The 14,694-nt window shown below is 42.4% G+C and overlaps 1 protein-coding gene across 2 annotated transcripts in view; it reads left to right on the top strand.

Annotated features, from left to right (window-relative positions):
• The window catches only part of dachd (dachshund d), a 92,096-nt gene that overhangs the window by 40,843 nt on the left and 36,559 nt on the right, over positions 1-14,694 (top strand). For both annotated transcript variants that reach the window (XM_085135440.1, XM_085135439.1), the window contains exons 2-3: positions 5,895-6,010; positions 12,422-12,574. In XM_085135440.1, the coding sequence (XP_084991566.1) occupies positions 5,895-6,010; positions 12,422-12,574 (269 nt within the window). The remainder of the gene's footprint in view (positions 1-5,894; positions 6,011-12,421; positions 12,575-14,694) is intronic.

The following is a 14,694-nucleotide window of genomic DNA, read 5'->3' as shown; positions in this document are numbered from 1 at the left end:
AATGAATGCAGGATTAGATTTTAATTAAATATCCTCAAAGGCACCCTGACTGGGTAAGTTTTAAAAGCCTTGTTTTGAAGACTTGTTTCATATGCATCGCAGTTCATGAAAAAGAGAGATCAGTGAGAGTGGTTAGATGAAATTTCCTAGCAGTTTGAAGATAAGACCTGTTCTGTTTTGCTAACCAAAGGCACTTGCAATTAATAAATATTGGAGCCAAATCATATCTACCAATCTCATTTAGGCTTTCCTGGAACTGCTCATTCTCATACATTTGATTAACTGCATTTACTTTAAGCGCTATCTGATTTCTAACATTTGGTACAGTATCTTTTTAATTAAGAGAATCATCCATTAGGCATGGAAAAGTCAACCAATTAGGCTTTCCTCATCAGTTCCCGTGATGTAGGAAGTCTGCTTACTCATTATCAGAGTCTGTTCATGTGGTGCTAAGCAATCTTAGACTCTGTAGTTATGGGACATACAATTATGAAATCAGCTTTTAACATTAATGATGCATGGGAATAATCAGCAGTTTATCGCATTTCAGATCTTTTTTAGATTCGGTTTCACAACCGAAAGGCTTCAAACGGCTCTAATAGAGAGCGATTACAGGACTAAGCTCTTTATAGCTGCCGTAACATTGGTCTTCTTCTCAAAGTCTGCTTGTTTCATTACACGGGCTCGAGGACAGCGGAAGGAGCAAAACCGGCTCTGAGTTCCCCCGTACCGTCAGACGCTGCGATCGTCTCACCCAGCGTGGTCCTAATCAGGCCTGAGCCCAGACAAAGGCATCAGGAAGGCACCCACTCTCCCAACTACCACTGATCTCAACCCCGCACATTAGTCCACACAGGGATCAGAGCACAGACAGCACTTTAAAAGGGGTTTTAGTGGGATTGATGCTAACTCTCTCCCGCCTTTGATTTCACACCATTTGATCTGTGATATATTGTTCCGTAACAAAGGTTCACAGTTTGCAGGCGGATGCAGCTGTTCCTAACCCTAATAAATAAAAGTCTGTTTTTCTTTCTTTCTTTTTTTCTCTTTCCTCTTCTCTCTGCTCGCACTCAAACTCGTTGTAATCCAGCTATCTAGATCAGATAAGTGCCGTGTGGCTACCTGTGCGAGGCGTTGTTTGACAGGTGCAAGGGGGAAGCTGATTGAGATAATCCAAGAATAGGTTCAATGCAAATACAGATACAAGATGAGGGTAAGGATAGATGGATGCATGAAAAAGATGGATGAGCGAATGCATTCCCATGTATCACACGGTGACTCTGAGATTATGATCATCACAACGAATAGACTGCCAAGGTCAGCAGGAAATATAAATCATCTTTTTTTTTTTTCCTTCTTTTTCCCCGTTTTGTTGAAAGCAACATATAGCCCTGTCATTCTCGCTGGTTTTCATTTTGTCAAGTTGCTAAGCTTTCTTTGATACACGCACGCTCGATTCTCAGCTAATTTGATTGTAGATTTCGAGAAAATCTCGAGAAATGCTACGCTGCTTATTCACCCAGAGATACTCGGTTTGAGAGAAGGGTCGACACTTTTGCTCAAACAGTGATTTCGATGAGCAAATGTAAAATTCTTTATTACTCTTAAAGTTTAATCAACAAACAAATGTAAAATTAAAGAGCACAACTTCCTGTTCCTTCTGCGTTTGCTAGCATTACACTTCTCTTGTCCAGCAGACCAAGTTTTTTTTAACACAACTCATTTCTCAAATTAAAGTTAAGCATCGCACTATTTTTTATCCCAGACAACAATGTTATCTGACCTGTGGGGATTTTAAATTGGCAGTAAGACAGCACAGACATGTTATTCCTATCTTTTTTTAAAAACATAGTTAACCTCTCAGGGGAGTTGTGCGCATATTTTTAAACCATTTGATTGAACTGAATTAAAAAAACAACCAACCTCCAAAAAAACCAATGCACTCAGCATATTCAGGCCCCTGATGGGTTCAGGGCGTCTGAATTTCTGCCTGACCTGGCACTTAAAAGGTAAGAAACTGCTTTGTTTTATCAATAAGACCTTGTTTTCATGGCTGGTCACCACCTCAGCAAACCAATCAATGGGGCATGCTCTGCTATCGCTGTGAGAGAAATGAAAAATAAACCCCAGATAATCCTTCAGTTAAAAGGTTACTCAGGGCGATAAAAGCTATTTTGTTAATTTATTTACTCTCTGCACTGGAGAGATAAAGAAAAGGAACAATTAGGGAATTCTAGGTGAGAGATTTTAAAAGGGCAATGACATTGGGTTAATATTTTATAAGACCTGATTGGCAGAGACCTGGAGAGGCCTTTTGTTTACACAAGCCCCAGACGAATGATTCACTCGCTTGTTTTGGCCAACCGGGCGGAAATGGAATAAATATCTTCATCCTTAGCTTTTAGAAACGTCAAACAAAAGACTGCGATAAAAGGTTAATGGCTCAATCATAACCACCAGGAAATAATATTATGCTCTTTCTCTGCAAACTCGAGCCACTATTGACATAATCAGGTTGAATTCCTAAAGATATCCGAAGATGGGAGGAGCGGATGACTTCTGTGTGTAACTGAATCCACTAAGGGAGTGTGCTCACTTGGGCTAAACATTACATTTGTGGTTTCAATTGATTTATAACAGATCGTAATCACTGCATTAACAGCGTTCTGGGTAATAAGATCTCAGTCACTGCTTCCGTTGTCAGAAACTAGACTGATGGCGAGATGTCAGAATTTTGCCGTGAGATCAAAAAGCATCCTGATATCTCATTCGATATTATGCCTCTTATTATACCTATCACCTCGTGTTGGCTTCCTGTAAACGGGGTGAGAACGTGAATTTAATTATTGTGCTTTTATTGCATTGTAGTGCTGAAATTGGACTCGTGTGGAGTGTATTGTTGGGCCCCATGTAATCTGATTGCCTGCGCAGCGTAGTGTGTTGGATAGTATCAGGTTCCAGCCGACTCTGCTGGGTCAACACACGGCCGGGCCATTAAAGGAAGTCTGGTTCAGGGAAAGTTCACCAGTATTTTCTTTTCACCAGAGCAGCAAAACAAGAAAAAGGGAGAGAATAGATGTGTAACATATTTGTGGCCCCAGCCCAAAGCTGGTGGGGCCTATTTTGCTTCCCTAATTGAAGCCAGAGAGATATAAGGGGGTCTGAATATCTTAAGCATAAATATAAATAAAGCATGAAATAAAATTCTTTCATGATTGACCTCTAGAACAGAAATAAAGTTGTCCAAACAAGCCCTAATTTGGAACTCAGAGGCTCTTATTTCCTGAAACGTTTCTATTTTTTAAGCAGAGAGAGAGAAAATTTAAAAGTAAAAGATTAGAAAAGACAACAGCGGATAAGAAATGTAGCAAAGGTACACAAATTCCAATCATAAATCCAGTTGTGCTATCTTTTTTTCTGCAATAATGGCCTAGTTTGGAGCCGTTTCTGTGCCAGGCTATTTAGGGAATCAGCATCTGCTGCTTGATAAATAGCCTGGCTCTTTTGTTTGAGGCCAGGTTGAGTTCCTCCCTGGACCCGGCTTATTAGCCTGGATGGTTCTGACCAGCACAGATCCGTATGCCTGGAAAAATGTGGCGCAAATCGTTCGGGAACATTATACACGTGCAGTCTTTGGAAACGTTGAGCAGAGGAGCCACTTCACCCCCTCTTTAATAAAGTGTTTGCCATTTCTGCAAATGTAGACGTCTACTAAGCCATAAGGAAAGGAGACAGTAGCATTAATTTTCTGAGAGGCTTTCCTGTTGCTCGGAGGTTCCTCAGTTCAAAGCTCCATTTTCAGCTAGTGTATTGCTTTCATGGCTCGCTGGTGTTATTTGTGTGCAGGCTGTAGATGAAATGCTATCCCTTTAAACACATGGGACAAAATCTCTCGCAGCCTATCCAAACATTACCTTTACTTAACTGGGCCTTTGTACCCGAGTTCACATTCTTTGACATGATCTAAGGTTGATGTGACATTTTTTTGTCCATTTGAGGGTCCTCTTTTGCTTTTAGTATTGTTAGTAAAAAGCCTTTTACCCATCACATACCCTCTATTGAGGTCTTTCATAAATAATTCAGCCAGAGTACAAGTGAAAGTGATGACAGCAAAACTGTCTGCGATCTCTCCCTCTCATAAGATCAAAGAGGTGCTTCTATAGAAATAGGAATTACGTTTCCAGACGTTCCTAGGTTGAGCGGGCACTCGTTTCTCTTTCCGCCTCCCTCTTTTCTCCCTCTCCCTCCTCTCGCTTTCTGCCGTTCGCTCTCCCTCTTGTTACTTCTTTCTATCACTCTCGTACTTCCCCTCCAAAGGGACACAGTTGGGTGAAGGTCTGCTTTTAGTCCTAAAACCTCCAGCGCCACTATATGAGAGAGTCAGCACATTCAGACAGATAGAGTGAGTGCACTCTATTAGCAGGAGTGAGGTAAATAAACCTCGCAAGATATGGCTGAATAAATTTCGACTGGCATCTGAACTAAAACACACTGCGTCATTCTACAGATACCGCCTTTGGGAAATACAGTGAAATGTACTGTAACACAAACAGCCTAGTGGTTGATAAAGTCTAGAGAAAGACATTATTGTTACATTGATTGAATCTAGATTGTTCTTGCAAACACCTTTTTTTTTCTTTTTAAAAACTGGCATAATTCAGTCTTCATATTAATTATGACTGTTTAAGTGTGAACTAACTTTACCTGCAGGAGATGAATGAACAAAGAAATTTCTTGTACCTCAAAAGAAAAAAAAAATGTATATAAAACTGATATATACATATCACTATCCATCCAGCTTTTCTGCCGTAGTTTCAGAACACTCTGGAAACCTTTTGGTGTTTTAAAAACGAGTCAAACTCACTTCTTGATAGAGAGCGCTCGGTATCCCGGTAAAGCTTGAAATGGACTATTGTATGTGAAATAATGTATGAAGCCAATATGTCACCTGTGTCACGTCACCATAATTCATCTTCAGCTGAGACATCCAGCCCCTTGTTCATAAAGAATATACCTCTATAGAATCTCGGCCCATTACATGCTCATTGTGTTGTTGTTTTTTTCAGCCTGTAGGCTTTTCTTTGTAACTATAAGCCAGCAAAGTAGGTATTGATTGAAACTCGAAGCTGTATTAATAAGTGAATGAGTAAGATGTGTGGAAAGTCAGGGGTGTATCTGCTTTGAAGGCCTTTTCTCCTCCACAGTAAGGTGGCACAGTCATTTATCACGGCTGGATCTGTGCCCCTCGTTTGGTGTAATAAAACTCCCCCATCAGAACCGTCCAACAGGTCTGAATCACTCTGTCACACCACCTTCCAGCTAAGGCACGCATTAAATCAAGCAAGCAGAACATTTCCTAAGGCAGCCATTGCCTTTTAATTTCCTGAAGAACCTTAAAATATCATTCATTACCAGAACTACACATATTTGGTTTTTAAAAGTCTCATAAATCAATAGTGGCCTGACTGCAATAATTATAACAAGTTAACATGTAATTTCCAGGCCGAGGGCCGCGCGCTGGATTTTAGCATATGCAAACGAGGCAATTCAAATAGTGTGGGGATATTAATACAGAGGAACAGGTAACGAGGTACGGGTTATGAATTATGCATCAAAAAGTGGTTGATCTTCAATAAAGGAAATGAATTCACCGTGTAATCTAATTAGTTATGGAAGTCTATTATGTTGAGCTGCAGAAAGCAACTGTCCTTGAAAAGAAATTTATTTACAGTACATGTTAGCTCTTTGGAATGGAATTGCATTCTGGAGTGCTCCAAATGTTAACACTCCCGCACCACCGCCACCACCACAGAGCACCAGACCAGCATTACCCACACAGCCCCTCCTCCTCATTTCTCACCCGACTTCTTCCCTCTTTCTGCCCGGTGTTTCAGCTCCAGACCCGGCCGGCCTCCGAAGAGAACCCAGAGCGTGACATCATCGGAGAACCCCCACATCATGCCCCACTCAGTCCCCGGCCTCATGTCCCCCGGCATGATCCCGCCCACAGGTATGATTTGGTCTGTATCTCTCTGTCACTGTTGCTAAGGCTCTGATTCACTCTGTCTAGGTCTCTTCCACACACACAAGCGCACGCATGCACATGCACATGCACGCTCAGCCTCCCCACGAGTGGCTTCCCCGCAGCTTGTCCTCGAAATGGCAACCAGTCCAAAGTGACACATGCATCCAACCACCAGACACCAGCCGCTCACTCGTTTACCAAAAACAGATCCTCTGCTGCCCCCTCCCTCCCCCCCCCCCCTCGCCGGAAACAAAGAGGAGGAGAATAGATTGGAGTGGAGATCTTTTCTCTCAGATTATTCCAGTAGATGTTGCATTTTGCCTTGAGTGCATTCTAATTAGTGCGATTAAATCCACTCCACTGGTATATGTACATAGGCAGTGGTGATGCTAAAGCAAGCTTATCGCCACAAGAATCAACAACAACCGTTTGTGCCCTAACTTACCCCCGGGCCAAGTCTTATTGCAACTAATGCTTTTGTTCTATTTGTGGCTGGCTTCATTGTGACTGCTTTGATGTTGGTGGCTGTAAGTGCTCTGCTTTGCATATTCTGCTCTCCTTAGTGATATGTCTTTAATGATATTACGCTGTCGAAAGGAGCTTTGTGCATTCTATTTAACCGACTATTCATTTTTTTTTTTGCACTTTTGCAAAGAGATAAAGCACCGCAGCAGATTTTCCATAGTGAACTTGAACACTTTTAATGATCCTACTGAACACATTTTAATTCTGTTTGTTTTTGTATTAGTTTAAGAGCCACCCACTTTGAAATTCACTACTAAACGCTGGTGCCGGTTCAGTGCGGGCCAGTGCTTTGAACTGTGGGAATAGGATGAGGTCACTGGCTATCTGCGCAGCAAACTTAAAGGCTGAAGTGAACACAGAGAGGGACAATGATGAGAAAGACCCAAGTTATTTAGTGGAACATAAAGCAACAGAAAAGCCTTTTGATATCATCCCCTTTAAGCCCAGAGGGACTCTATGATCTTGACATTTAGTCAGGGTATTCAGGGGGCAGAGATAAAGTAATTGAGGGTTTTTTTTTTTTTTTGGTCTTCTCATAACTGTCTTAAGCTTCCTAACTGTGGCGAGATGGAACTTTTTGTACCAGTTTCTGTGTTGTAATTAAACCATTTATTGTTTTGATGATAGTATTAAGCATTAAACGTCAAGGAAGTTACAGACTTTGACAGATTAGTAATTAAGTATAATTGACCACACATAAGTTAGCATCTAAGTAGGCGACTAATTGATCTCCCTGTCATGTCCAAATGTTCTGATTGATGATAAAAAACGACATTGAGAGACTGTCTTAAATAGTTACACCATCGTGTCATGTCACATTAGTTCATTTTTCAGATGAGTTAGCGCCTGCACAGAAAGACAGAATACGGGCCGACAGCTCTTCCCGAGGCTTCACCAATTCTTCGAGCCGCCCACAAAATAGCTGCACCCTTTTTCATTTGGGCTGCGGATGAAGAGCACACAGTACTGAAATCAAGTGTTTGATTCACAGTAACATGTCATCCCTCTGCTGATGTTCCAAGGAGATAAGCAGCATTAACAAATATGGTAATAGTGGTTAACTATTGCTCAAACTGGCAAAAATGTTTCATCTTGAGATCGAAGCAGGAAGTTGTTCAATTATCTCATCTCCCAGCTTTAAAGAGCAGCATGACAGGCACTTACTTAACCGTTTTACAGTTTTCCTTTTTATTTTATTTCTTTTTTTCCTTTTTTTTTGGTGCAGCTCTTTTGAAGCGTCAGACTTAAGGTCATAGCTTTAAGTTCGGTGGCCGTATCGGTCACATGTGAGAAGTGCATGAGAACAAATGTCATCTTCACTCAGCAGGACCAGAGAGTGGATGTGAGACACATTGTTAACATACACCAGTTCCATTTAGAAATGGACGTTTTAATGTGCTGAGTTAGTGCTTAGTTTTACACTTAAGGACATGTGTAAAGGCACACGTGTGTCTGTGTGAGTGCCTGAACGTGTGCATACTTTATGCCCCGAGGAAGGGGGTGTGGGGCGGGGGTTTACGCTGGAGCCTTTCCAGTTGCTGATGCATTACAGGCAGATTGGCCCCCAAATCGGATTATTTGCTGTGGACTGACACCACACTGAGATGACATCTCCTTTAAAGTGGAGAGGTGGCCTCCACTCACACTCTGGCCACTACTTAAGCAGCAGCTTCAATATAATTCATTTATGTCCTGGATATGGCTTCAATCTTTTGAATAACGCAAGAGTACTGCATTTACCATTAGAGAAATGAATGTCACCTACATCTTACCGAGGTGCATGCTGTACTTTGCTGATAAAAAAAAAACAACAACAATATTTTCTAATGCCTCCTGGCATTGCCTCGCTTTAAGAGCGACACAGAGAGTTGCTTCTTCTTCTCACGAGTGCTGTAAGTGGAAACATACAGTAATATTTATCCTCTTTCAGTGTACAATTAGCACGTCATCCCCTGCTGCAGAGTGGATCATCTAATCCATCGCCACTTCAAGCTGCTTTAAAATAGATCCAGTATGCGCCAGGTAATTTAGTGTCAGTTCTTCGTGCCTCTGCCCCTCCTCTTTGAGTCCGCCGCTTGTCATAAGGTTAGCACGCTCTGTAATTGATACTAAATTTGTCATGATGTGGATAGCACAGTTCAAGTGGTTTAGTGTACCTAAGAGTCGCGTTGTTCCCATCCCCAGTTTGTCATTGCTGTGCTGCCACCAGTCCATGCATAAAATTAGGCGGCCATGCTCATTGACATGGAGTGTCTCTTCCCTATTTATCCTGCTTGCCCGATAAATAACCGGTGTTTTCATTGTTGCCCATGGTGCAGTCCCTAACAGAGAGGAGAACAGAAACACAGCAGATAAGCTCTTGTTTTTTGTTTGGATTTTTTTTTTTTTTTTTGGGGGGGGGGGGGGGGGGGGGAGTTGCAATCACTGCAAGAGAAAGTCGTAAAAGTCGGTCTTTTGTGTACTGATGTGAAGTTAATCTGATTTTAATTTAATTATAAGAGTTAGTTGCGGAGGGCACAGGCATTGGGGTGTTTGTTGTAAGAATGTTCTGACATTGGCGCAGGTATGGGGCAGCTAGCATGTTAATTAATGATGAAGATCCTGACAATATGCAGAGGCATGACAGCGTTAAGCCAGTCGGCTGCTGCTTCCTTTGCATATTAATAGATCCTTCATTATTATTTAATATGACAGCTGCTCCAAGGGCTACCATCAGACCTTGTCTCTGTTATTTGCTGTTTTGTGCTCCCCATGTGACAGTACCATGCTATTCTCTATTTGTTGAAATGTTCCCCCCTTTCTGTTTCCTCGCTGGTGTGACTCTCAACATGCGACCGTGATGCGCTGTTAGTTTTGTGCTCTGGAGGATTCGGACTCGCCGGCGCGTCTATACGAGAAAAGTGTCTGAATCTAAAGGTGACTTTGAAGGACTATATGAGGCTGGATTGTTTTGTTTGCATAGTAATGAATGCAGATTAGCACCGAGTGGGATTGGTCCTGTTGACGTTTAGACTTCTAGTGGCTTAATAGACTTGTTGTTGGGCGCCAACATCTCCCTGGCTTCCTTATTACACGCGCTGTATTGAGGTGTGCGTTGTGTGGATATGACAATTGATCCGGCGAAATGAAGCAATTATCAGAACAAAGATTTCGATTTATGGAGTGTGTCACTTAGTCAAAGACAGGGGTGGATGTTGCGGGCGAATGATAAATGAAAAATGGAAAAGTGATCATTTCATCCGTTTCACAATGGTACGAATCAATTTCCTAGCCTTTATTTTCTCGCTAAACGTTTGATCAAAACTCATCACCTCCTACTTTCCGTTTCCTTTTTGCTTTAGTTGCTCTACAGTTTAGTCGACTAAAGAAAAAAATTATATTATATATATGTGTTGAGGACAGATAGGCTGCAGTGCAATAAACCACCGTATTCCTACAAGTTAGACAGCATCAAAAAGCTCCATTGCTGCACTCCTTTTAGCAGCACCTGATTTGTGGGGGGAATTTATCACACAAACAGCCCAGAGGTGATTTCAATATTTACTCGGCAGTCTGTTCTGCATACGTCTCATTTGGAAAACAGTTGACTCTTGCCCATTATACACAAATGAAGGCTGACCTTCAGACTGGGCAGAGGCCACATTCATTATGTGGAGAAGTATCACCTTCTTATGAGGCAATGGCTTTTTTCCCCCTCCTCTTGCCCAGCCTATGCATATGGAACAGCAGCCAGGGCCCACTGCAAACGAGAGGGCCCTCGCTGACATGATGTATACTGTACGTCAATATGGTACTGATGTATTTTAAGATGCAAACAAGGCTTTAAATTATATGCACCTCCATGTCAGAGGCTCAGAGTGACTCTCACCATCTGCCTATCAGCTGGGGATGAGAGGAAAGGGTGTCCAGGCCGGTATGCTCTTGTGTGCGTGTTTGTCAGTGTGTGTGTGTCTGTTAGCGCTTGCATGTGCTGGCGTGTATCTATTAGAGCCATGTGTTTGATTTCTACCTCTCCTTGTACTTGTGTCTCCCCTCAAATGCATGGCTAATAGCTGCTTTGAGTCCCATCACGGAGACGTGACAGCTTAGCGATGATAAACGGAGACGCCGCTTTGTTCTGCGTCAAACGTAAGGCAAACCTGCATATCAAGTACAAGCAGCACCCAGTGAAAGGGCAGGTGATATACCGTATTGTGGATATGAGTGATTCCAGTAATAGGTACATATCTTTTTCTCGCCATGCATCTTTGATTTTGTTGCTGGGGCTGGCGAGAAGAGTCGTGGGACTCTCCTGAGACACGCCAAGCCTAGAGGAGCTTTAGCACTATCTGTCCCTGCTGTTTGAGACCAGCCTCATGAATAAAGATTTCAGTCACGTTCAATACACCAGAACCCTGGAACTACCACAATGACAGACCAGTGCTTTATGATCTCTGCAGTGTGCTCCGCATATGTATGGCTGTAATATTAGACCTACTATGTCAATCACATCAAGTTCGTTTTCATTAAAGTGGATGACCACGTCTAAACTTGCTATTTCGGGATGTATTTTGAGATCGCAGAGGGGATTCGGTGATGTCAGTATTCATGTAGTTTAACGAAGCAGCTAACTTTGGCCTCAAGTAAATCCATGTAAAATTCTCAAATACATTCAAATTCAGTTCAGTTCAATTCAATTCAGTCCAGGTTTATTTATTTAGCGCCAAATCACAACAACAGTCACCTCTCAAAGCGCTTTATATTGCAAGGTAAAGACTCTACAATAATACAGAGAAACCCCAACAATCAGATGAGCATCTATGAGCCAGCACTTGGTGACAGTGGGAAGGAAAAAACAGGAAGGAACCTCATGCAGAACCGGGCTCACAGAGGGGCAGCCATCTACCACAACTGGTTGGCTGGTTCTCTCTTGAGAAGCGTACAAAATAACCCATATCATCTCCGTACAAAAAACCAGTATGAATATTTGAGTATATCTGAGCCAAGCTCACTGCCACTTTTGACCTGTTGCCTCATCAGTTTCGTACTTCTGCAGACCACAGAACATTTTGAAATAAGAGATGATACAAAAGTTCACATATTGCTTCCTTCTTTATTCCTTAGTTAATTTTCACTCATGGCCCTCTAACTATTAAACTTGCTGGTCTGTCTATAGGATTCCATTGTGCCCGATGACTCGCCTTGACAGTGAGAAGAGCCCTCTTATTATGAGGCACGACAATGTATTGCTGTAAGAAACACGAGCAGCACTGTGAGGTATTATTCAGGTCGATTAGCTCTGATGAATGCATTAGACGGTATCACTGAAGTACCCTCCACAATAAGATTCAGAAGACGCAGCTCAGCACCTATATCTGTTCACTTTAACCCGCTTTACTTAATGTTTAATGCCTGCCCCCCTTCCCCCGCCGCTGTGTCACACTGCATCACTATTCCTCATTCACTATTATAAGCTGTACACACAAAGTGCTTGCATCATACGCTGTTATCTTGACTGCATCTTTTTCCATCAAGGTACAAATACATCAATACACAGCGGCGAGGAATGCCAGAGTCTCTGAAACATTCATAAAAATCATATGCTGCCACACACACGGGGATCCATCTCATCAGCATGATAACCCGCTGTGAAGATATCCCCTGTCAGAAGATGAAAAACAAAGTCATGATCTCGCAGGAGCTTATTCCCCATAGTGTATAAAATTATTCATTGTTTTATTATTTCAAAAGTCTCCCCCCTGTTTTCTTTTTCCTTCATTTTTTTTATTTGCCAAGGAGGCTTTTTGAAAGGTTTCGCAGGTGCAGTGGCTCAGCCACAGCAGACATGTAGCGGTCTGTAAGCGCACTGTCTCCTCTGCCTCTTCTCTCCAGGCCTGACAGCAGCGGCGGCAGCAGCTGCCAACGCAGCCATCGCAGAGGCCATGAAGGTCAAGAAGATCAAGCTGGAGGCAATGAGCAGCTACCACGGCAACGCCAACCACCACGGGGCCGACGGAGAGAATGGAGACCTCAGCTCCAGTGTCGGTGAGGATGCCCTTCATACACGCACACACTGTCACAAATACATCTCGCATTAGTGGGAAAAAAAATGCAAGCCGCACACAAACACATGCGAAGACCTGCACACTTGCCACCGTTTCAACACACGCTCACAGAACTCTTTTCCAAGACTGCACAATTATCTGTTTAAAAATAGACAGAAAATGTCCAGAGAGGCAGGGTATTATACACATCTCAATCCTCGGCCGTATAAAACGAGAATCAACACATATTAGGGGGGAAAAAAATGCAGACTGGTTATTAAACAAGTTCCATTTTTGTCAGGGTTGTCAGTAAGTTTGAGCAAATTTGCTTTGATTTGCAGGAGTGAAAGCTTATGCGGTTCCATGCATTGTTCCAAAGGTACCCCAGCAGGCAAAAAAACAATGCTGGCAATCAAACCCTTCATTCTCTCTTTACATGTATCCTGCCTCCTTTCTTTCCAGCCGAGGCTAAAAAGTCCAGAATAACAATAATTCCAGAACAGGTTTAGACTGAAATATGTCAAAGAAGAAGGTCGTTTCTACACCTCGCCATTAAAGCACACACACTGTTCCTTGTGTCAATGGAGCTTTGTCAAAAGTAATAAAAAGGTTATACACACACAGAGGCACGCACAGACACACAGCTTGCCTTAAACCGAAGACTCGCACGGTGTTCTTTCATGAGATGCTCTTTCCACTGTGCTGCCGCCTTCTCAAAGTTTATAAAGCAATAAACTATTGATTTTAGTTATTTTGTATGCACTGGGAATGCCCGCTTTAGTAATGTAAGTCATGTTTTTCCGAAAGTGTTTTATGTTGAAAGAAAAAAAAACAACTCCTAATAGCTAAGTGAAACTGTGAACACAGTTTCCCAAAGCTATCAGCTTTTAACAAGGTCTAATTGAATTGCTGTGAGAGCTCTGGTTTTTCACTATGTGCCATTTCAATTAATTATTAGCCCTAAAATGCAGAAGGATTTTTTGCAATATCACACACGAGCACTTAGTGTATTAAAGAGAATGATAATGTATGTTAGCGCGGATTCATGAGCCCGTTCCGAATTATAAACCAAGTGTAATCCCCGTAGCTTTGCTCGCTAAATTGAGGTTTTGATTCACTTACTGTAATAAATGGCTTGACTCCTGAACACATTTCGACAATAATACTTGACACCATGGAGCTTGTGGCGCGCGAGATGAAAACAGGATGTGTTTCTAAGCAGATTTAACAATGCGAAATGCATAAAGTGTGAGGTCATCACTCCGAGAGAATGGAGTGTGTAAAAAAAAAAAAAGGAGAGAGAGAATACGAGCCTGCGAGGTCACGGAAATAAAGATAAATGTGAGTACTAACAGCAAGGCTGTGGCAATGGAGCTAATAAGAAACTGTTTTATCTTTTTACAATTTAAATTGTAACCTTGAGCCCACAGCCAGCCACACAGGCTCCCGGTAGAATCATAATTCTGGCAAGGGGGAGCAGTTCTAGGTGTGGGTGCATGGGCCACAGCATTAGCTCTCTGAGTGAAATATATGGCAGTGACGCCTCTCGGCCCCATCCACAATCAATTGGATTCTTTTCCTTTAATATTTACTCGCAGCGATGAGATGCTCGTCTGCATGGTGATGAACAGTCTGCCACTGGCGTTTGAAGGTGACCTGTCAGTGAGTATGGACAAATCTCTCGCTCGCAGAAATGTAGAAAATAAATCATTAGGGGCAGGCAGTCAGACAGGGGCCCCTCTCTCTCCCTCACTCTCCTCGGATTTAAATCAGCTCAGATTTATGATTTGAATTAATGCTTCGTTTGGTCAAAGGAATGGTCGCAGAGACAAATGATGTTTGGTACTGAAACCATCCTAATATTGATTACTGGGTGTCGCAGCAATCTCTTGTTTATATCAAGCACTCTCCTGTGACAGGGTGGCCAGCAGGAGTCATCCTGATAATACGCTGGAGATATATGGCCCGCTCTGCACTGCAGAGCCATGAAACACAAGCTAGCAGCATGTTGTCTTCTTCATCTAGCCCCAGACTTTGCTTCACATGTTTTATTTTTAATGAAGGCATTTTGGGATTCCACAGTTGCGAGACTTAACAAGGAAGCCTGATTACAGATTTTAC

Source organism: Neolamprologus multifasciatus, chromosome 16, assembly GCF_963576455.1.
Source record: "Neolamprologus multifasciatus chromosome 16, fNeoMul1.2, whole genome shotgun sequence".
NCBI classification, from domain to species: domain Eukaryota; kingdom Metazoa; phylum Chordata; class Actinopteri; order Cichliformes; family Cichlidae; genus Neolamprologus; species Neolamprologus multifasciatus.
Note: the sequence above shows the minus strand (reverse complement) of the source record. Positions and strands in the feature narration are given on the sequence as shown.